This window comes from Gossypium hirsutum, chromosome D01, assembly GCF_007990345.1.
Source record: "Gossypium hirsutum isolate 1008001.06 chromosome D01, Gossypium_hirsutum_v2.1, whole genome shotgun sequence".
NCBI lineage: Eukaryota > Viridiplantae > Streptophyta > Magnoliopsida > Malvales > Malvaceae > Gossypium > Gossypium hirsutum.
The window spans coordinates 27,383,809-27,407,418 of record NC_053437.1 but is presented as its reverse complement, the minus strand read 5'-3'; the positions used below and the strand labels follow the sequence as shown (position 1 = coordinate 27,407,418).

Below are 23,610 nucleotides of genomic sequence, written 5' to 3'. Positions count from 1 at the left end.
AACGAAAATCTCGAGAATCTCCAAAGTGGCATTGCATGGGTCCCCCAAACCCACAATTCTTATGCGTAAGATTAAAAAAACACCACCTCTATCTTTAACTTTTTAACTTTCAAACGGTTAAATTTTACTATTAGTCCTTATATTTTGTGTAAGTTATAGATTTAGTTATCATATTTCAATTTAATCCGTTCTTTTACCATTACAATTTTGAGGAAGGGAATGATCGAGTTCAAATCCGTGTCACCTAAATGTCTCACCTGCACTTTAATCACTACTTCAAACAAATCTTAATCAAATTTTATACTTTTTTTGAAATTTGAAATTTCATACTTGCCTCAAATGGTAATTATTAAATTAAATTAAATAATGTTCAAAATATTATGCGACAAATATATTATCACACATGTAATACCGCATTAGCTTGCTGTTTTCACATCATACATAACAAAAAAGCTACATTATTTTATTTAATGTATTTAACGGTTATTGTTTGAATTAAAATTGAAAATTTATATTTAAAAAAGTTTAAGAATTAAAAATTATCAAATTACAAAACATAAACTGAACCCATAGCTTACGGATAATATGAGCTACTAGCAGAATATGACCTAATGATATGACTATTATTGTATGAATCATGACTAAAATTTAAAGAACTAAAATTACAAGGATTAAAATTGATGAAATTAAAATACATAGACTAAATCACAACTTATATATAGTACATGGACTAATACCAAATTTAACCTTAAAAAATTAAATTACTAATTTAGTAGTCTTTCTTCCCTTTCACAATTCCCTGTTTGTTTTTAACATTGCTTTTTACAATTTCCAAAATGGCGTCAGTGGCCACCACTTTTAACAAAAAAGGGAAGCGTTGCTGTTTCGCCACCTCCTCCTCCTCCTCCTCCTCCTCCGCCACTTACTCTCTCTTCCCTTTTCTTCACTTTCAGCTTCTTTAACTGTCTTCCAGGGTTTTGAATATTGATTTTTCAGTTTCTTTAATTCAACAAAAGAAAAAGTAAAAAAAAAAAAATGGGGACTTCTAAGAGACAACTCAAAGCTATGCTTCGGAAAAACTGGCTTCTTAAGATTCGTCACCCTTTTATCACTGCTGCTGAGGTTTCACTTCTTCGTTTTCTGTTTGTTGCTAATTTCTTGTTTAAATTCTTCAGTTTTATCTTCTATTCATTGATTGATTATTTGTTTGTTTGTTGTCGTGTTGCAGATTTTACTTCCTACGATCGTAATTTTGTTGTTGATTGGTATAAGGACTCGTGTTGATACTCAAATTCATCCAGCTCAACCGTATGTCAAGTTTTCTCTTCTTAATTTTTGTTTTATGAATGGATGATGATGAACTGATTGCTATTGAATTGATTTAGATATATAAGGAAAGATATGTTTGTGGAGATAGGCAAAGGTATATCCCCTAATTTCCAACAAGTTTTGGAGTTATTGTTGGCCAAAAGAGAGTGTATAGCCTTTGCACCTGATACTGAACAAACAAGGCAGATGGTTAACTTAATTTCCATCAAATTTCCCTTATTGCAGGTACTCTTTATTGGTTTGTTTTTGTTTATCTAGCTGTTATGAATGTTGGCAATAAACTTATTTATTCTTCATTTTTTAATCTTCCTTGTAGCCAGGTTATAGTTTAGCTATTGCATGCGAGCTACAATCCCTGTTTTTTGGATTTTTACTTTTACTGTAATTAGCAATTTCCCTGTTTTTTTTGTTGCAGTCATTTTATCACTTACTCTTATGAAACTTGGTTTCCTGGTTGCAGCTAGTTTCAAAAATATACAATGACGAGCTCGAGCTGGATACATATATACAGTCAGATCTGTATGGTACTTGTGATTTCAGGTAAGTTGAACTCTTTTTACTATGGCATTGATAGCAGGGCATTTTGCCGATTGTTGTTATGTGCTTCTCTGTTGACATGAACAGTTTTAAGAGAATTAAATGGGGAGCATACACTTTGGTTACTTCTACCACGGGGATCACTTCTCCAATAGCTCTGAAGGACTTTAAATTTAATAACTATGATTGCAGTTAACATAATCTTGAATTTAGGTAAAACTTATAACTTAAATGGTTTACAGATATTTTTTCATCACATCCTGAGCATTAGGAAGTCCTTACATAAGTGTTGGCCTGTTTCCTTTTTCTAATATATTCTTCTAGAATCTTGTGGTTAGACATGTTTTAATTACCTTGTCCAAAAAAACAAAAAGGTTGTGCAGAGAACCTTCACAGTTATTCTATATTGTATTGTTATGAGGTGGCTTTAGTGTTCTGCTGTTGTTCATCTTTTCAGATATTCCCTCTTCACATTTGCCTACATTGGATGCTGTTCATAATCTAAAATATCTTTTTCTCATGTGAGAAAACTTCATTAACTTTGAGTTTATCTTGGTCTAGGAATTGCTCAAATCCAAAAATTAAAGGAGCAGTGGTATTTCATAATCAAGGTCCTCAGTTGTTTGATTATAGTATTCGCCTCAATCACACATGGGCTTTCTCTGGATTTCCTGATGTTAAAAGTATCATGGACACTAACGGCCCTTACCTCAATGACTTGGAATTGGGTGTTAATATCATACCAACAATGCAATACAGCTTCAGTGGATTTTTGACTGTATGAACCAATAGCTCCTCCTTAACTGTATTCTAATGTCACATTTTGTTTCCTTGGGTTCACGGTTTTCGTTGATATTCTTTTTCTCAGTTTATGCTTATCCTTAGAGTTGATGAATAATGGTGATGGATTTTTTTGTTCTTTTTTCAATTTCCAGCACCATAATTTTGAATGATAGAATAGATTTTTAATGTGCATGCACTTTTATATATTATACATCATCAAATGTTGCCTTTCCTTTGCTTCCTTTTTATCAGAATACGGGCTTCATTGAGTCCCCCGCCTCTTAATGCATCATTTGAGTGCTCTGATTTTTTCTCATCTATTCATCTTCCTTTTTCTTTCGCCATATTCTCTACATTGTGAAAATATGGTCGTACTTCAGTTATCATCCCAAATTTGATGAAGTATACCTTGCTATAGTTGTTGATACTTTTATACTTTCTGCAGCTCCAGCAGGTTTTAGATTCATTTATCATATTTGCTGCTCAGCAAACAGAATCTGGCATTGCTAGTCAAGATATAGAAATAAGAGCATTGCGCTCAACCGGTGTAACATCATCCCTCGGGTTACCTTGGACACAGTTTAGCCCTTCAAATATTAGAATAGCTCCTTTCCCAACTCGAGAATACACAGATGATGAGTTCCAATCCATCATTAAGAGCGTCTTGGGCCTGTTGTATGTGCCTCTTGAATTAATGTCTCTGTGTTAATCTTTATTAATTTTACATCAAAAAAAGTTTTCTCATTGGCTTACATGTTGATATATTGTTTATTGTTGCCCTGCCTTTGGAATGAATAGGTATTTGTTGGGATTTCTCTATCCAATCTCTCGCCTGATCAGCTATACTGTGTTTGAGAAGGTTTTTAATGACTATAACAGTTATAATTTATACATATCTAATATTTTTAATTCTGCTTCTATTTGTTTTCAGTTCTTAACATTTTTGATATAGAAGATATTCTTTATTTTTATTTTTTTAAGCTCTAAATCATTTTCCTTTCCAACATTTCAGGAGCAGAAGATAAGAGAGGGTCTTTATATGATGGGATTGAAAGATGGGATATTCCATCTCTCTTGGCTCATTACATATGCTTTTCAGGTTAATTTTTGGCTGTGAACTTCTAGTGAACAATCATGTATTTTTTCCATTCTTTGTACTTTTGATGGAGTGTGAGGTTGTTTTCTATTGTTATTATTATTTATTTCTGTTTGAATTTTTTTTCTTGATTTGATCATTTAGGTTATAAATGTATGGAAAGCTGTTTGTGGGGATCAATTGCTCTTTCATTAAGCTGGCAAAACTTTCATTTGAGATTAGATAAAGTGTTAATTTTCCTACATATACTTCAACTATTCAATCAGAACTGATATTTGATTGTAGCATGTTAAGTGGCAGAATTCTGATTTGAGTCTAGGGAAAAAAGTTCATGGTTTTTAATGGGAAATAAGTAATTCTGGTTACTGTGATATTGTGAAAATTTTACTTGTCCGAGTTAGTAGAGAATTCTTATGCTTTTCTGGTTTTTATCTGTTTGTGGTGGATGCACAGTATGTTGCTTACTTTACCTTCAGTGTGCATTATGCAAGATGCAAAGTACATACATCTATATTTGAATTCCATTTTAATGTGTAATTCATGAAGCTTTATGTTATCCTCTTTTTAATCTGTAATTAAAGATGCTAAAAAGCGTTGGTTAATTTTAATTTTGCATTTTCACAGTTTCAAATGTCCATTCAAGGTAACAGAGCTGCTTCAATGATGAGGCCATAATCTACTAAGAATGTTATTTTTACTTTCATATTTTTCATCTAGAAAGTGACTTTACTTCTGAAGTAGCCATCCTCCTACCTACAGTAAATGATATGGATTGCAAAAGTTTTACCATAACGGTGGCAGTAATAAGAAAACGTATAGATTGTTTTGGTAATTGCTCTTGATGTGGTTACTCTTGCTTCAGCAATGGTTTTAGTGGTTGATTAGAAAAGGATGACAATGGTATCTGTGGGAGGAGGCTTGTAATATATTCTGGTACAACACATTTAGGTTGAGAAATGGAAAGAATTTATTTGACTTTAGGAGCCTTATATAATTTTAAAGAGCAATGTATCGAATATGTTTTTGTAGTCTGGTCGTGCCATGGAATTTATGTTCAGTTTTCTTTTATAAATCATGCCTACTTTACTAGAGAGCCAGAAGATGCATAGAAAATTTGATTAATATTATCATTTTCATGATTTAAGAACTTGTTACTTTCGGTTTCTAAGTTAGGATTTATGTATGCAAAAATACATTTGTGGTGGTGAGTTATCTTGGGAATCATTACTTCTGGGATTCTCATGTTAATTTAATTTGATTCCATTTGCAGTTTGCTATTTCATCTGTGATCATTACAGTTTGTACCATGGATAACCTTTTCAAGTATAGTGACAAGACAGTAGTGTTCGTGTATTTCTTTGTATTTGGACTCAGTGCGATCATGCTATCATTTTTGATCTCCACATTCTTTACACGAACAAAGACTGCTGTTGCAGTTGGAACTCTTTCTTTTCTTGGAGCCTTCTTTCCTTATTACACTGTCAATGATGAGGCAGTTGCGATGTAAGTCTTGTGCAATGGACATGCCTTATGCTTTTGATCTTTTTTCTTTCTTTTATGTGTGCGATTTCACTAAACATTTTCTACTACAGGGTATTAAAGGTCATTGCCTCTTTCCTGTCCCCTACGGCCTTTGCACTTGGATCTATTAATTTTGCTGACTATGAACGAGCACATGTAGGGCTTCGTTGGAGCAACATATGGCGGGTATGTTCTGTATGAGGGAATTTTTTTTTCTGCTAGTTATCTAATCTTGGTTCTTTTTGGTTTTTAACTTAAATTATCATTGCTGCAGGGATCATCTGGAGTGAACTTTTTGGTTTGCCTTCTAATGATGTTGTTTGACACATTGCTGTACTGCGTTGTTGGTCTGTACCTAGATAAGGTACCTCTTAAAACACAATTTTTCTTTTCTCTTTTGATTCAAGGGTTTCTAATTGTCAACTTTATCCTAGTACACTGGTTATGATGCATATATTGGAGAACAAGAGGGAGAATTACTCCTTATAAAGGGAAATTTTTTAGTTATAGTTCTGCTGATAGTAGAGTTAAAACATTGTTCTAAGCTAACCTTCTTGTGTTACATCTTAAATGTGCTCTGGTAATTCTTAGTTCCCAAAGAATGGCAACATAATAAAAGGCTGGTTGAATTTCATGACTGAAAATCTAAGAAAAGATTGCAAATTCCCAAACTAAACTGCAAGGATAAGCTGGATATGAAGTAACTAAGGGAGTAAAGACATAATAAGGGTGAATGTTTTGTATTCCTCTAAACCCATGTCCTTTATCTTGACACTCCCAAGTCCAAGTTATGGATTTCCTAAACAATCCCCCTAACAACTGCATTGTAGTTTGGTTTTAAAATTAGGATGGTCATTTCAGAAGCACTTCTATTGAAGAAATTCTTTGATACCGGTAATCAAATCAAACCTTTTAATGAACAAGATTAAACTATATTTTGCTGATCTTGCCTCACTGTCCAAATAAAAATATTTAATCAATGAGTTTAAACCCTGCACAAATCACAAAGTAACTCAGTATCACTTAAAGTGTTTTGTTATCATAAAATCAAACCGATGGTTCCAACAATATCTGTCACGTGTATTTTCAAGCCGACGGGTTGTCACGTGAAGTTTTGTTGTTGAATTCTGTCTATGACGGAGATTTTCTTTGTTCCAAAGTTCTTTTTTTGGAGAAATTTTTCTTCCAAAGTTATAATAATTAGAAGGGACTAATATATATTTATTATATGTCTCAGGTATACCTCGATCTAGTGTATCTTTTTTAGTTATAATCCTTAGAAGTCAAAAATTTTGTTCCTAGTATCTTTTACAATATTCAATGCTGTAGCAATTAATTTAATATCTTAATTAAGCAGCTTTGTAGAAGTATTCTCTAGTTAATTTGGTTGACTAGAATCTTACATGGAAGTATTCCAGATCTATGGGTTTGTTATGCCTTGTCTACCTTCTCTAGAATATTTTATGCACAATGAAATGTTCCTTGGATCAGGTTCTTCCCAGTGAAAATGGAGTTCGCTATCCTTGGAACTTTATGTTCCAAAAATGCTTTTGGAAAAAGAGAAGTGCCATAAAACACCATGTTTCCAGTTATGAAGTAAGAGTTAATGATACAATCTCCAAAAGGAAAAACATCTTTCCTAGAAAGGATATGTGTGGACCAGCTGTGGAAGCAATAAGCTTGGAGATGAAACAACAAGAAATCGATGGCAGGTGCATGTACTCAAACTATATGCTTTCTTATTTTGTTCATTTTAATTGGTTTTGCTCATTCAATATAATGCTAGATATGCAGATGTATCCAAATAAAGGACCTGCATAAGGTATATGCCACCAAGAAAGGGAAGTGCTGTGCTGTTAACTCCTTACAGTTAACCTTGTATGAAAATCAAATTCTAGCTCTTCTTGGTGAGTAACTAACTTTCACACCTCAATATCTGTCACATCCTTGTCTTCTCCTAAACTGCAATCTATTTTATCAGATCTGGAACTGATTGTTGGAATTCCAATAGCCTAAAGTTGCTTCTTCTTGTAAGGGCTTGTAGGTTTTGCTAGTGTATTGATCATTGAAGTTTTTGTTCAGGGGCAGTGGTAGGATCTGCCTCCTATTGTTACGTCCAACCATTTGATTTCATTTAAAGAAGCCTTTGATAATTAGGCTGTTAAATCATTTACCTTTTTACTATATCCCGATTTGCAGTTGACGGGTGTGTATTTCATTGAAACATTTAGAAGCTTATCTGAGTTTTCTATGTGAGAGGAGAACTAGTTCGTGAGAGATCAACCCATTGGCTGCATTATATAGTTGTGTATATCCTTTAATGGGGATATGATGCTTTAGTTCTTCTCCACATAAGATCCCTTTTTTTTTCTGTATGATTCTTATGTATTGGCATGTAGCATTGATAAGAAATCTTGTCCATATATAGAATCTCCATATTGCATTTGATGATGTCAATTCTATTAATTTTGTGCTATTATTTTAAAGGGCACAATGGAGCTGGTAAAAGTACCACAATATCCATGCTTGTTGGCCTTCTTCCCCCAACATCTGGAGATGCCTTGGTGCTTGGAAAAAGTATTCTAACAGACATGGTATGTTGTATTTTTCATGGTGTTTCCACTGTTCTGTCAACGTGATTATGCTGTATGCCTTCTTGATTAATATTTGTAAAGGAGTTTGGCTAAGCTCTTGTGTGGCTTGTACTGCAAGCTTCCATTCTGTTTATGGTTGTTCTTCTTAGTGGCACAGTGGCTTGTAAGTGCTGCATTATGGTGTTTTGATCTGGTCTATTGGTTAAACAGACAATATTTGGAGTCAACATTTATTCAATAGCATCTTACTTTGAGGTGGGCAATTTGTTTGAAGGGTCCGAAGCATGTAAAGTGCTTTTGTAATTATCTTTTATATTATCCTGGTTAATATTGTTGAAACTGAAAACTTCACCTAGTGATTCCACCTGTTGTTTCTCTTTTGTGGGTTTTATTGTCAAATTTGTAGTCCTGTCAGACTTCATAACAAACAGGACTGATGATCTTTCAAGTATGTGCAGCTGGTTTTAGATCCATTTATGATCATAAGATTTTTAGATAATATGATATTTAGGCTCTTTTATGCATAATAACAACTCTCTAGTCTATCCCTCTCTTCTAAAATGCACCTTGGCCTGGATCCCTTTTATGTATTTTCTTCCTTTCTATTTAGTGAATGCATGGTAATTGAGATTGTCTAAGCAACTTTGAGTTTGTTGCATCTTTATGATATATGGTGCTTCGGCCTTGTCAGGTTCTCAACTTACTTGAAATAAGTTTTAAGCTGATTAAGTTTTATTGTCGCAACGTTATTATTATTATTATTATTTTATTTTCATTCTTCTTTTTCAATCACTTTTGTTTCTTTTGCTGTATTTTTTTCTCCTAATGTTATTATTATTATGTGTCTGTCCTGTAGAAAGAGATACGTAAGGGATTGGGGGTCTGTCCACAACATGATATCCTTTTCCCAGAATTGACTGTAAGAGAAGCATCTTCTAATTTTGTATTTGTACATATTTAAATTTGTGGTATTTTTTGTTTAATTAAATTGGTTCACGTTGAGCATTCTAAGTGCATGCCAGAAGTGTTAAAAATTTGGTTCTTCATGCATAACAAATGTTACTTCAAGGGCACTTTTGGATTGTATGGTAGAAGAAACAAGCTTTTGCCACAAGGAGGCTAATATGATATACATCTATTTGATTATTCTTTCTTACATTGTCTTGCTTTGCATGTTTTATCCTTTTTATCACATGTCTATGAAAAAGCTGTGTGGTTATATAGGTTTGGATGCAGGTTCATATCAAACTCTACTCAGTTCTGGTTCATTTTTCTCTCATTACTCATTAGATGGTACTGGAAATATTTTGAGTCATGGGGTTATCATTATATTTGTAAGATCTTTCTTCATTCATCTCAATGTGTGTATGGGCATCCATAAGTAAATGCAAATAATATGTATGTGCCCACTAATCTTAGTCATATAGGTGTATGTATATGTTTCTCGAACTTGGGACTAAGTTTTGGACACAGGAATTGGTCCGGTAGTTACTAAGTGGAATGTTGATGCCTGTATTAGTTTCCACTTTGAGGTGTCGAATAAGTGTTCAACACAGGTATTTTAAGAAAAAGGTAGAGTCGAGAATGTAGGTCTGTATATATGGCATTGATACTAGAAGTCCCCCCCCCCCCATCTATTTTGTAGATTTTGTCTCCCTCAACTGAAATGGTTATCCTCCCTTACAACAGTTTTTGTAAGCCTTCTTCTGATGCTGTTTTTGGAAGTTAGCATGCTTAAATTTTGCACGGTAGAATAATTTCTTGTAAACTAACTCTAATCCTGTTGCACGCAACTTCCTTTTGAAAAATCTAGATTTCCAAATTTTGTTTCATTTCCTTGATATCTCTACATTCTTTGAAGTTTCTGATTGGCAATTATGGTGACTTGAAGTAGCAAAGATTAATTTGATATTTTGATTGATTCCTATTTTCAGGTCAGAGAGCATTTGGAAATGTTTGCTATATTGAAGGGTGTGAAGGAGGATGGTTTAGAGAGTGCTGTAACTGAGATGGTTGATGAAGTGAGTTCCTGTTGCTGGATTCATGTTCATATCTTCACTTAGTATTCTGAATCTTTATTTTCATTTTTATAGAGCAGCAAATGAGATCTGTTATTTTGAAATCTATGAAGCTATGCTTGAGAACATGAAATTGCAATAGTGTATTTTATAGCGTATAAATAGATAAACTTCAAAGTCCATAAAGTCCATCACTAAATAGAGATACAGCAAATCATTAAATTTGATATCAAGAAAATCATCATTTTATGAATTATTTCTTTAATTCTTATATTTAAAATCCAAATTTCTTCTTTCAAATTTAAGTTTTCAAGAGCAGCTGAATGTTTAGGTCAATTAGCTTTCATAACAGTTTAAGGTTAATTGTTTAATTTCAGGTTGTTTTAGGTTTATAAGGTTTGGGTGTTTTTGAACTGTGGATTTCCATGTGGCATTAACCCATTTTTGTTGAGTTTGTTGTAGCCTTATGTTCAAATTAGATTCGTTTGCCTTTATTTATTAACTTTTCTTTTATCTGATGAATACCTAATACCTAATCCTCAGAATAGTTCTTTTATTGCAATTCTGTTGGGCTCGGATTCTATATGCATCAGAGGTTTTAATTGAACTGAGGGTAGCTGGGGACCTTGTATAGACAGTGTATTCTGCACTGTGAGGCTTTCTGAAAATGAACTGTTTAATATGATAGGATCTGAATCAATTAATTTGATATATATTTTTTATAAATGTGTTCTGCAAAAATTCTAGGGGTTACACATAACAGAAATCTCTAATTCTTTTGGGACTCTGTGAATTCAATCATCTGAGAAATTTGTTTTAGATTTCTTATAAGGAAAAGAAAAAGGAATCTGATATGCCTTTTTGTCTCAATCTTAAAGTCCAAAGGACCTTTCACATGGTGTCTACTCTCTCTCTCTCTCTATGACTGTCCCTTGGATGGCTGCATTTTTTAACTGCTACTTTTATGGTTAGGTTGGTTTAGCGGATAAACTGAACACTGTTGTGCGGGCACTTTCTGGTGGTATGAAGAGGAAATTATCTCTTGGAATTGCATTGATAGGAAATAGTAAGGTGTGAAATTGTTCCAGGTCATGATTAATATTTCTTGATTCTGGAAGTTGTCATTGTTAATTCTTTTTTTTCTTCTTTTCTTATTACAGGTTATTATTCTTGATGAACCTACTAGTGGCATGGATCCATATTCAATGCGCTTGACTTGGCAGTTAATAAAAAAAATAAAGAAGGGAAGAATAATATTACTAACAACACACTCAATGGATGAGGCTGATGAACTGGGGGATCGGATAGCCATCATGGCTGATGGTTCTTTGAAATGCTGTGGAAGGTTGATATTGTTAACCAAAATTTTTCTCCATAAGACCAATTTTTTTGAAAAGCTTTCCTTGAAAGAAATCAGAAATCAGGCATTATGGATCACATTTTTCCAAAACTAAATAACAGAGATATAATTTGTGCTCTTGCTTTTGAAAAGGATTTGAAATTATTAGTGTCTAGTAGTTTGGGACTCCTGCAAGACTGCTGACACTGTATGAATCATCTAGATGAAGGGCACTAAAGATTTGGGATTTCTTCCGACCAATATAAAATTAAAATAAAATTATTTATTGATCTCTCTACCTTCTTACTATTGTTTTTCTCACCCTTAATACATGAACACCATCTTTCATAATGCGGGATTTTACACTTGATTATAGGCTAAAAGTATTGTACAAGATGTTACCTTTTATGTTATTTTTTATTTTTTGGCCAGAACCTTTTTTGTTATTTTGTTGGAAATATTTAGCACCAGTTCCATAATTTCTAATGCCTATTTTGTAACAGTTCCCTATTCTTGAAGCATCAGTATGGTGTTGGTTATACTCTTACATTAGTGAAGGTTGGCTTCTGTTCTTATTATTATTTCTCCTATGATTTTGTTGAACTATTACTTTTATGTATTTTCATGTCATCCTTGGTGGTTTGACTATTCATTTTCCTCTCAGGGTGCACCAACTGCTTCTATAGCTGCTGATATTGTTTATCGATATGTTCCATCAGCTACATGTGTTAGCGAGGTACATGCTTTTATGCTTTTGTATTTGTATTAAATTAATTTAATGTTAAATCTAAGGAGTAGTCTTCTGTAATAACATCGTATCTGTCTACACCTAATGCTTAACGGGCTAACTATTTTGTTTGAATTTTTTGTCAATCTTTTACTGGGTATTCTTTCCTCAATGAGTCTGAATTGTTTAGGAGTTAATAGAAAGATCTCTGATTATTGTTTAGTGTATCTGCTTGTTACTGAAGGCTTGTAATGCCATGGTTTTGTTACATGTAAAGAAGGCAGGGTGGAATATATAATTTTTGCTTATAAAAGTTGGAAAATACTTTTGGTAAATATTTTTTTTCCAATAATTAAAGTGTTTTTATCTATTTTCTCATAATAGATTAATGAGAAATAAAAATAAAAAAGTTCTTACAATTATAGGACTTGAACCAGGGTCCGAGATTTGAGATTTAAAATGTTGGAAAAATGTGTATACATGGATTTGAACTAGGGGCAATTCATAAATTACAATTAAAGCTAAAGAAAAACCCTTGTTTTCAACTTTTCCAATTTGCAAAGCATTTTTAGTGGAAATGATGAAAACAACTTATTTGTTTTCTAATTTTCACAAATTTTCATTTTCCGAAAGTTTTTAAAATTTTCAACCAAACACATTTTCTTGTGTTCTTCATTTCTCAAGAAAATGAAAATGAAAATGAAAATGAAAATGAAAATGAAAATGAAAATGGCCTCTGTTTTCTAAATCCAAATAGAGCTGAAGTTTCTGTAATGCTAGTTCTATCTTATACCGGCAAAAATGTGCAAACAGGTGAAGAAATAGAAGGAAACTATAGCTAGCTATAATTACGGACAAAGTGAAAGTGAACCATAACTCAGAATTCTTTGTCCATGATGATAGTTCTGGTAAAAGTGGGTCTGAAAATATATATGTTCTATATTGTGTAATATAATTGTTTATTATCTTCCAGGTTGGAACTGAAATTTCCTTCAAGCTTCCTCTGGCAGCTTCATCAGTCTTTGAAAGTATGTTTAGGGAGATTGAGAGTTGTATAGGAAGATCAGTTTCTAACTCAGAAACAAGCATTAGCGAGGATAAAAATTATTTTGGCATTGAAAGTTATGGCATATCTGTTACAACCTTGGAGGAAGTGTTCTTGAGGGTTGCTGGGTGCGACTTTGATGAAGCTGAATCTGTCCAAGAGGGAAATAATTTTGTTTCAATTGATTCTATTCCTTCTGGCGAGCAAGTGCCCAAAAGACTTTCCTATGCGAAGCTTTCGGGAAGTTATAAAAAGATTATTGAGGGCATATCTTCCATAGTGACCAGATTTTGTGGTCTATTTGTTTCTATATTTCTAAGTTTCATGCACTTCTTAAGTATGCAATGCTGCAGCTGTTGCATGATTTCTAGGTCAATCTTTTGGCAACATTCTAAGGCGTTGCTCATAAAGAGAGCTGTTTCTGCACGAAGAGACCGCAAAACAATTGTTTTTCAGCTTTTGATTCCTGTGATCTTCTTGCTTTTTGGTCTTCTTTTTCTCAAGCTTAAGCCACATCCTGAGCAGCAGTCTGTGACATTCACCACTTCACTTTTTAATCCTCTTTTAAGTGGTTCTGGTGGTGGTGGTCCAATTCCATTTGATCTGTCCTGGCCTATTGCAAAAGAGGTTTGTTATTCTTTCCTTCTGTTTTTTTTTTTCAAACTTTTGTTGAGTTCTATTTTCTGATTTCATTAGAATGAGCAGAGTATACTGCTTTATTATTATTTTGGTACAAAGTAGTATACTACTTAAGTCATGATACTATCATGCTTCTCATGCTTCTTTTGATGGTGACATTATAAGAGATACGATTCCTCTCTCTAAAGCTGTCAACTGCAGGTGGCAAAAAATGTTGAAGGAGGGTGGATTCAAAAATTTAAACCGACTTCATACAAATTTCCTGATTCAGAAAGGGCTTTAGCCGATGCTGTAGAGGCAGCAGGACCAACTTTAGGACCTGTTTTGCTTTCAATGAGTGAATTTCTAATGTCTAGCTTTAACGAATCATACCAGTCAAGGTAGATCTTCCTTAATCACAAAATTATTTTCTTATATTCTGTTTATCTGGTCTTGATGCAGAAGATGTCTTATTTGATAGTAATCATGTTGTATTTTTGTGAGAAACATTAAATTATTTGTAGCATGCAAAGTCCATCACTGCATGGTTATGCCCTCTAAAAGCTTTTGTTTATCATATTTTCAACACTTGTTTATTTGTACTTTTTTCAGTTTTGTCTCTTTAATAAGAGAATTTATTATTGCTTGTTCTCTTTTAAGATTGTGTTTATTTTCACAGCTGTAGATGTATTTTTCAAGCCTCACTAGCACAGAGTCCAGCCTTTTATATTTGTTGTTAGACATGTCAAGCCTTTTGATTTAATTGGTGTGGAATGTTTTTCATATTTTGAGCTTATATTTTTCGATATCTCAAAGTGAAACTGCATTTGCCTTTTTTTGTGTGTGCATGTTTGGTATGAGTTTAGAGGAGTTACTTTATTTCAAGTAGATTATGCAGAAATGGTAGATCTAAGAGATTAAGTAAAATAGGTAAAAGGGACTTTGCTGCATGTGGCATAAGGATGCTGCTGCTTTGTATGCAGAACATAGAAAAGAACTCATGAAACCAAGCCGAAATAGTTCAATTAAGGTTTTTGAGTTGGGTTCTTTTGCCATTAGTTTTCTGATTGTGTTATTTTTCTGATTTTAAGTTTGATTGGCAAGCCATTTTGGAATCAGCATTATCTCCAACTTGGGTTCACATGCCTTTTCTCTTTTGCTTTATGGTTTTTTCTCTAGTTTCAGCCTACTCTATCAGGAGTTGAATAATGTGCCTAAAACTTTTAGTTTTCTGTAGTTTCTTTCCTCTGTTTGAGTATTCCAATATGATGGAAGGCAACTGGGATTGGAATCGCTTACTTAAAGCATGTTTGTTACTTTTTTAAATATATATATATTTTATCTTTTATGTTTGTATTGATAGGTATGGGGCAGTTGTGATGGATGAGCAGTATGATGATGGGAGTTTGGGGTATACTGTATTGCACAATAGTTCTTGTCAGCATGCTGCTCCAACCTTTATCAACTTGATGAACTCTGCAATTCTTAGGCTTGCTACTAGCGACAAAAATATGACGATTCGAGCACGTAATCATCCTCTTCCGATGACAAAAAGCCAGCGTTTACAGCATCATGTAAGCTTCTCTCCTATTAATATAATATGTGGTTGCAATTTCGACATATATTTACACCCTGTAATGTTTTGTGTTAATTTCTGAGAAAATAAGTTCCACAGTTTTAAGTTTGGGGTACCCTAGGATTTTAAAGTTCACACATAAAACAATCTCTCTACCTGTTTCTGTTTGGTTTTAGGGTAGATGTTATGTTATAAAATTAACATTCTTGCTTTTTGAAAAGAAAAACTAATAAGATCAGGGGCGAAACCAAAATTTTTTTTAGTGGGAGCTGAAATTAAATTATAAGTTTTGAAAGGTCAAAATATAATTTTATCGTTTATTATTTTATGATTTCATCATTTTTAAAGGCATTAAACAGAAAATTTTCATTTTTTGAGGGGCCAAAGTGCAAATTTACAATATATTAACTTAAATTTCCATTATTAGAAAGGGACTAAATTGAATATTTTTTATTTTTTGGGGGGCCAAGGCCCCTGCCTGACCCCCTTAAATTCGCCTCTGAAGAAGATCTTAATAATTTGTTTTCTGCCATCTTGAATATTGACAAATTGGTACTAGGAATATTTATGTGAGAAAAAATGAGGGATTAAAATGTTTAAAATGTTTCTAACATGCATGTAAATGCTTTCAAATCAGAGATTTTTTTTTTGTGTGTGTTTTTTGTGTGTGCGCGCTTCTTCATAATATTGATGAACTACTGCAAGGAATTTACCAAGGGAGAAAAATGTGGGAGGTCTAATAAATCATCAAAGGAATGCACACAATTGTTCTATTAAGGAAAGGAAGGGAGGAGGAGGGGTTATCACTGGGGCTAGGTTGGATGGAAGGTACCAGTAAGTTTATTTATGGAGGCAGTTGGCATACCCTGAGCCATTCTTTACCCTTGATCCTTTAAGACGAGCATCTTTCTTCTAACTAGTACATTATCTCTCTTCTAACTAGTACATTTGAAGTGGACCTCGCATCCAAGCTGATGGTTTACTTGTGTGCTTGCTAGTTTGCCTAAATCTCCAAATATAAATAAATGAATTGCTCTTGAGTCTCTGTTTTGCACTTTTTAAACCAATATTTTAGTTTCTAAATGATGTACTGCTCGTTGATTTTCTTTTTTCATTTTGTTTAACCACACCTGCTGGATATTCACTTAGATTTATCATTTACATTTTACAGGATCTGGATGCATTCTCTGCTGCAATTATTGTTAACATAGCCTTCTCATTCATTCCTGCTTCATTTGCTGTTCCCCTCGTAAAGGTATAATCCTAGGTTGCGGCATCATAGGATACTTAGTTATTCTCAATAACAAACAATAAATTGTAGATGTGGAAAGACGAAGTTGTTTGCCTTTGTTGAAAATTCAGTTAGTCCTTTTATTGGCTCATTTTTCTTTAGTGATCTAGAGATAAGAATAAGAAAGAGGAAAAAAGAGAAGGAAATAAAGTAGGAACTTTCTTAATACTATTTCATATTCATAGAAAACCTTCACTTGCTCATTAATGAGGTTTGGCTAGTACAAAGTCTATTTTCCTTTTGGCTGAATTATGTTTCATAGATTTCATGGTGGACCAACATTTGGCTAATGCAAGTGTTTCCAGGATTCAGTACCATAGGTCGTGCATTCTGTTGCGCTCATCAAATTTAGTTTGAGGGTGCCAGTTTGGTTTTCTTGTTTCCTAGGAGAATGTCAAGTACAACTTTCTTGAGTAGTAATGGGGATCTGACCTTTTCTATCAAACCCTTCTATTTAGCTTTTGCTTCCTCTGTACTGTTCCCTGTCTAAATTCTACTCTTCATAATCTCATGTTTACTGGGTGTAAGTCTTTTTCTGCATTTACTATTTCATCCCTCCAATCCCTTTCAGTCAAATGTATAGCAACTAAAAAGTTGTTTGTCTCTAGATGAAATATTTTTGTTCTCTGATTAATTCACTTATCTCTGCATGTAACATAGACAACTGCTATTGAAGCTCATACCTCAGTTATGTCTGCATTGAAAACTTGCATATTTGTGGAAAAAAGGTTCATCCCTGATTTCAGCTGTCTTATTTGATGCAGGAACAGGAAGTTAAAGCTAAGCACCAACAACTGATCAGTGGTGTATGTTTTATTTCACCCAATAATCCAACTAAATTTGTTTAAGCAGTACATGTATTTCATTATAAAATATTTTTTCTCAGGTTTCTGTAATTTCATATTGGGTTTCAACGTACATATGGGACTTCATCAGTTTCTTATTTCCTTCAACTTTTGCCATAGTTCTCTTCTATGTGTTTGGTATGTTACTATGCTTGCATTCCTAATTGTATTCTTCTCATGTAAGCAAAAATATACTGATAATGCTCATATTATTGATTATTACTGGCTGTCATGCATTCATTGAACATGTTGAGCCTCCAAAATGCTTCGGGAGTTGCTAGATATCCAAGATAGTAATTAAATGTATTGAATTTTGTATATTTTCTATTAATTAACGAGAGATATTAAATATCAACAATGATGGAATCTAATTTCGCTTTGTATTTTCTGAAGTGCCATAAGACTTCCACATCCCTGGAAAGTATTGAATGTGGACTCATGTGCAGTAGTTTCTCAGAGATTTTCGGCTATTATTCATAAGATAATTTGTTGCAAATAAATAATTTTGAAAAAGATAGTACTAAGTTTTCTACCAACAAAAATGAGATGCTACTTGGCTGTTTATATCCAACCTCATGACAGTTGACACTTGGTGCATGACTCATGAGATATGTAACTTGACTCAATGAGTTATCCAGCTTTTTCTCCATGTTATATCATCACTTTGTCATGCAGATTTACCTTGTTTAATTTCGTTTTAAGCTGTTACGTAAATTTAATTTGGTTCTGTAGGTCTTGATCAATTCATTGGAAGAGGCTTCTTGCCAACTGTCATCATGTTTCTGGAGTATGGTCTTGCAATTGCATCATCAACATATTGTCTTACGTTCTTCTTCTCTGACCACTCTATGGCCCAGGTAGGGTAACATTCTTTTCTCATGGTTATATCATCAGCATTTAAGACAGTTTGTTAATAACAAAAAAAATGTTGTTGTGCATGGGCAGAATGTGGTTCTCCTGATCCACTTTTTCACAGGACTCATTCTCATGGTTATTTCATTTATCATGGGGCTTATAAAAACAACTGCAACTGCAAATTCTTTTCTGAAGGTCGGTTTCTTTAAGCTCAGTAGTTAGATTGTCAGTTGCTATGATTGTCTATGTTTCAGAATAAATAAATGTAAACTTATTTCGTTGGCAAAAAAAAAAAAAAAAGTAGACTACTTTCAACTTTTTCTTTTCCTCAATATCACTAATATTCTATCATCAGAGACGACATGATTGCTATAACCTAACCTTCAGCTAGTGAGCTGAATCTTGACGTTCAAGTTTAGATATAGTGGCACTTTTTTAGTGTAAACAATAATAAATTTATGAAACTGAAACTAAAACCTTCTTTTTTTTATGGAAATTCACACTGCCTCACAGGCTTTTCAAGATCACTGATTTCTTATCTGTTATTCTTATTTTCGTTTTTTTGGGTATTCTTTGTCACTCATGTCAAGAATGATTTATTAGTTTCAAGTGTTAGTCTAGTAGCAAGTTTGATTTGTAAGCACTTGCTTATGTGTTTTAAATTGAACTTGGTGCTATATATACTCCTGAATGATTCAGACTGCTCCAATACCTTTATTTACCTCACAATTATATTAGCTTGCAAAACGTTATTTGCTGACATTTGGAGAGAATTAACGCTACTAACATCTTTCAAATGTTTGGTCAATAACTGATTAGAACCTAAATTACACACGGTCTCTCATACCTTGTTCACTATCCTGCAAGATTGCTTGCTATATTGGTTAACTTGACTAAGAAGTTATGTATTTCTCCAGAATTTCTTCAGATTATCTCCTGGGTTCTGCTTTGCCGATGGGCTTGCTTCACTGGCTCTTCTTCGGCAAGGGATGAAAGATAAATCTAGTGATGGGATTTTTGATTGGAATGTAACTGGTGCTTCCATTTGTTATCTTGGAATTGAGGTTATTATCTTTCTCATTCTTTTGGCTTGATTATCTTCTTCTATTATGCTTATCATCATTTTTGAGTAGGTCCTTGGCGAATACAGTTGAGTAGTGCATGTGGAGAATCATCATTACCCTTTTGTATCCCATTTTGTTCTGACTAGAAAACTAATTTCATTCCTCCTAGGAGTTGTTTGTAGAACTTCTAGACCTAGCCATTTGTTTCATCTTGATTTTCCTTTAAGATGTAGTTTCAAATAAAATAAACATGTCTCTTGATGTGACAGGCCATTTTCCTTTAAGATAAGTTGATTTGGATCTCATTCAATTTTCTCTCTTTGACAGGCCATTGGTTACTTTTTTCTGACTCTTGGGCTTGAACTCTTGCCTACTTGTAAATTGACTCCTGCAAGACTAATGGAGTGGTGGAGGAAAAAACCATTTCAGGGTGATGATTCTGTTTTAGAACCTTTTCTGAAATCTTCCTCTGAGACCTCTGTTCACCTTGATGAAGACATAGATGTAAGAACAGAAAGAAATAGGGTACTTTCTGGTTCCATTGACAATACCATTCTTTTCTTGCGTAATCTTCAGAAGGTATCTCTATGAACTCTACTGTCCTTGATTTTAGTCATGTCATTCTCGTACTCTCATTATTGCTTGGTAGTAACGTTCATCAATCAATCTCAGGTGTATCCTGGAGGAAATCATCATCGTGCAAAAGTAGCTGTAGACTCCTTAACTTTCTCTGTTCAGGCTGGAGAATGTTTTGGCTTTTTGGGAACAAATGGAGCTGGGAAAACTACCACTTTGTCAATGCTAACTGGTATTCTGCACTTGTCCTGCTTAGACATCAATATTTTATCTGAAGAACACTACAAATTAGCCTATTTTATGCCTGGCTGTTTTCTTAATGTGTTTCTTAATATTGTGGAATAATTGAATTCATGAACAATGACTAAGCTTCCATCATTATTAGTAATTTACTTATACTATTTCTTTCTCTTAAACTCTGCTACATTATATAGTATCTGGTTCATAAATCTTTATGAGAACTTAACTCTGTTAGAGATTATGGCAATTGTAAGATATTAATACATCTGAACCACATCAATTTCTTTTTCTTTTCCACCATACAGGAGAAGAATCTCCAACTGAAGGAACTGCCTTTATTTTTGGAAAAGATATATCTTCGAATCCAAAGGCTGCCCGTCGTCATGTAAGTTAGATTCCTTTGTTTATCATACTCATGTTTGATCTAACAGTTTGAATAGTTCATCAGAAAGAATTTGACTAATTTCTTTAATGAATCACCTACAGATTGGATACTGCCCTCAATTTGATGCTTTATTGGAATATCTTACTGTGCAAGAGCACCTTGAACTTTATGCAAGGATAAAAGGAGTTTTAGACTACAGAATGAATGATGTATGTGTATCTATCATAGTTATTCTAATCATTTTAGTCCCTCATCAGTATGGTAGAAGGGTTCTAGTTTGATTTGAAGTATTCAACATGGTACAATAATTTGAGAGGCTTTATCTGGTTGAGTCTTATAAGCTCTAACTGCAATGCATGACACCAGCTAATACACTAGCATCAATATACTAATTTGATATTGATGCAGTAATGATCACATAATGCACTTTATGCATGTAATTGTTTTGGCAGGTTGTTCTGGAAAAGCTGGTGGAGTTTGACTTACTAAAGCATGCTGATAAACCATCATACACCCTTAGTGGAGGGAACAAGCGTAAATTGTCTGTTGCAATTGCAATGATTGGAGATCCTCCAATTGTCATTCTTGATGAGCCATCCACTGGTATAAACTGCTTACATAAACTCAAGTTCTTGTAAGGACTTGATGAATGCTTTGCATGCATCTCCCCTTTTCTAGCAAATAGTTTCCGTCTTTAGACGTTAAAATGTTATGAAATAGCTTGTAGATCTTCTGATCTATCTTTGATGTTGGCTTGGCTCCCTTGATATATTGTATGCACGTTGGTTTGCATTTTCTCTAGTGGTTTTATGTTATTCCGTCCCAAAACTTTCACTTTGTTTATTCTAAGGCTCCTTGATATTTTTAGTCTTAAATTAGTTTGCTTACATACTGCATGTTTGAGTTCTGGAACTACCATTCTCCAAACAGATGTCTACCCCTGTTACATACTTCTTGGTTATAATCAACACAGGGATATAGCCTTTGATGGCAGTTTCTAGTCTGTTGTGTATCGTTTAAGAGTATTGCGTGATTACAGTCTAGCTAACTGTTGTCTAAGAATGGAATGCTATGTAAAGTTCAGCATGTTATATTTAGAGCTTTCCTTGTTTTCTGGCAATTAGTTAATGTTAATTATTTTAGGTATGGATCCCATTGCAAAAAGGTTCATGTGGGAAGTTATATCCCGCCTATCGACCAGACAAGGAAAGACAGCCGTGATCCTTACTACCCATAGCATGAATGAAGCTCAAGCTCTATGTACCAGAATTGGGATAATGGTACCAATCTTCCTTCCATCCTAAAACCTTGTGAAAATTATTTTTGGCATTCACTTAATGTGCAATGTCTGCCATTTAGGTTGGAGGCAGGCTAAGGTGCATCGGAAGTCCCCAGCACTTAAAAACAAGGTTTGGAAATCATCTTGAGCTGGAGGTATGTGGTTAAATATGATGTCATTCGTTGATTTAATAATGTGCAAATATGAGTTGAAACACTTGAAAACTCATAATTCCTTAACTTCTTACCTTCAATCAGATTAAACCCACTGAAGTGAGCGCTTCTGATTTGGAAAATCTTTGCCGCATTATTCAAGAAATGCTCTTTGACATTCCTTCCCATCCTAGAAGCCTACTAAACGATCTTGAAGTCTGTATTGGGGCCATCGGCTCCATTACATCTGGAAATGCATCAGTTGCAGAAATTAGCTTGTCAAAGGAGATGATAATTGTTGTTGGACGTTGGCTTGGAAATGAAGAAAGAGTGAAGACACTTATTTCTTCAAGGTCAAATTCTGATGGGCTTTTTGGTGAACAGTTGTCAGAGCAGTTGGTTCGGGAAGGTATAAATGATAGACTGATGTTTCTTTAATATCCATCCACTGCAGATTCTATTTTTTTTTTTTGAAGATGCTGTTTCTTATCACTATTTTAAATTTATACTGCATAGAAATTCGGCATAAAACAGACATTTTTAATTGTGTTATCATCCTCCATTGTTTATTTTTCCTTTCTTACAGCATTTTTGACTTATTATGAGTTTCCATAGGTGGTATACCATTGCCAATATTTTCCGAGTGGTGGCTAGCTCGAGAGAAGTTTTCAGCCATCGATTCGTTTATACTCTCTTCATTTCCTGGTGCAACTTTCCATGGCTGCAATGGATTAAGTGTTAAATATCAGGTAAAACTCATAGTTACTTTCAGCTACTTACGCCATCCGTAACATCTAAGCAAGCAATCTCCCTTAGTTTCCAACTAGTTTTCAATTGTTTGATCATTTTAAGAAAGAAATAAATAAAAAGAGTATACTCATATTGAACACATACTCATGCCCAAAACTTATCAAGTTTGAGTAACATAATAATATATCACGCTTTTGTACATTATATTGCGGATTCGTGATTTTTAGTCAAGTGATAGTAACTGATTCAGAAAACTTTTAATGCAGTTACCATATAGGGAAGGTCTCTCGTTAGCAGATGTTTTTGGGCACTTGGAGAGAAACAGGTAAACATCTCTCAAACTGCCTTTTCCTTTTTCATTTGGCTAAACTAATTAAAAATCCCTTACGCTTTACCACTTTTTTTAAAATAAGCCCCTTGTACGTACTTCCTCTGCACCTGGAAATTTAAACACATACCCAAATTAGCTCCTTACCTTTAATTTATTTAAGTAAACCCTTAACATGAATTAACTTTTCACTTGAAATAAGAGTGAGCTTAGATATAAATCAAAGGATAAGTGTTTATTTAGGTGCAAGGAAAGTACAAAGAATTATTTAAAGAAAGTGATAATGTTGAAGGGTTTCTTTTTATAAATTCAGTAATATTATTTTGGGGGGATTTTTTCACTGAATTTAGAAATTTTTACGTCAGAAATGGATCGGGCATGGCTGAATACAGTATCAGCCAATCAACTCTTGAGACTATATTCAATCATTTTGCATCTAATTCATGAAGGCTCAACTTGTTACTTTGTACCTAGATTTTGAGGGTAAAATGTGAATATCATAAGCAGGCATTGTGTATTATATTAGCTAGAAAAAGAAGTAGAGAAGCAAACAATTGAAATGTAAAGAAACTTCTTGTTACGAGATTATTGAAAGCAAATTAAAACGTACATTTAATGTTCTCATATTTTTATTTGAATGGAATTAAGGATGTAAATGGTCA

At 33.7% G+C, this 23,610-nt stretch overlaps 1 protein-coding gene across 2 annotated transcripts; it reads left to right on the top strand.

Moving 5' to 3' along the window:
• The first annotated feature begins 804 nt into the window (after positions 1 to 804).
• Positions 805 to 23,610, top strand: LOC107922075 (ABC transporter A family member 1). 2 transcript variants are annotated; one of them, XM_016851910.2, is made up of 40 exons: positions 805 to 1,122; positions 1,229 to 1,308; positions 1,386 to 1,554; positions 1,790 to 1,869; positions 2,428 to 2,644; positions 3,095 to 3,324; positions 3,448 to 3,508; positions 3,662 to 3,748; positions 5,016 to 5,248; positions 5,338 to 5,452; positions 5,541 to 5,630; positions 6,758 to 6,978; positions 7,061 to 7,173; positions 7,754 to 7,860; positions 8,717 to 8,779; positions 9,795 to 9,881; positions 10,851 to 10,949; positions 11,039 to 11,223; positions 11,721 to 11,775; positions 11,882 to 11,953; positions 12,918 to 13,616; positions 13,830 to 14,008; positions 14,971 to 15,181; positions 16,355 to 16,438; positions 17,239 to 17,280; positions 17,361 to 17,457; positions 18,052 to 18,176; positions 18,265 to 18,369; positions 19,092 to 19,238; positions 19,566 to 19,817; positions 19,911 to 20,046; positions 20,360 to 20,439; positions 20,541 to 20,648; positions 20,892 to 21,042; positions 21,583 to 21,719; positions 21,799 to 21,873; positions 21,976 to 22,279; positions 22,486 to 22,619; positions 22,887 to 22,945; positions 23,314 to 23,610. In XM_016851910.2, the coding sequence occupies exons 1-40, from the start codon at positions 1,036 to 1,038 to the stop codon at positions 23,393 to 23,395; spliced, it is 5,658 nt and encodes a 1,885-aa protein (XP_016707399.2). In that variant the 5' UTR covers positions 805 to 1,035; the 3' UTR covers positions 23,396 to 23,610. The 2 variants fall into 2 exon arrangements, with proteins under 2 accessions (XP_016707399.2, XP_040942420.1); XM_041086486.1 differs by lacking the exon at positions 8,717 to 8,779.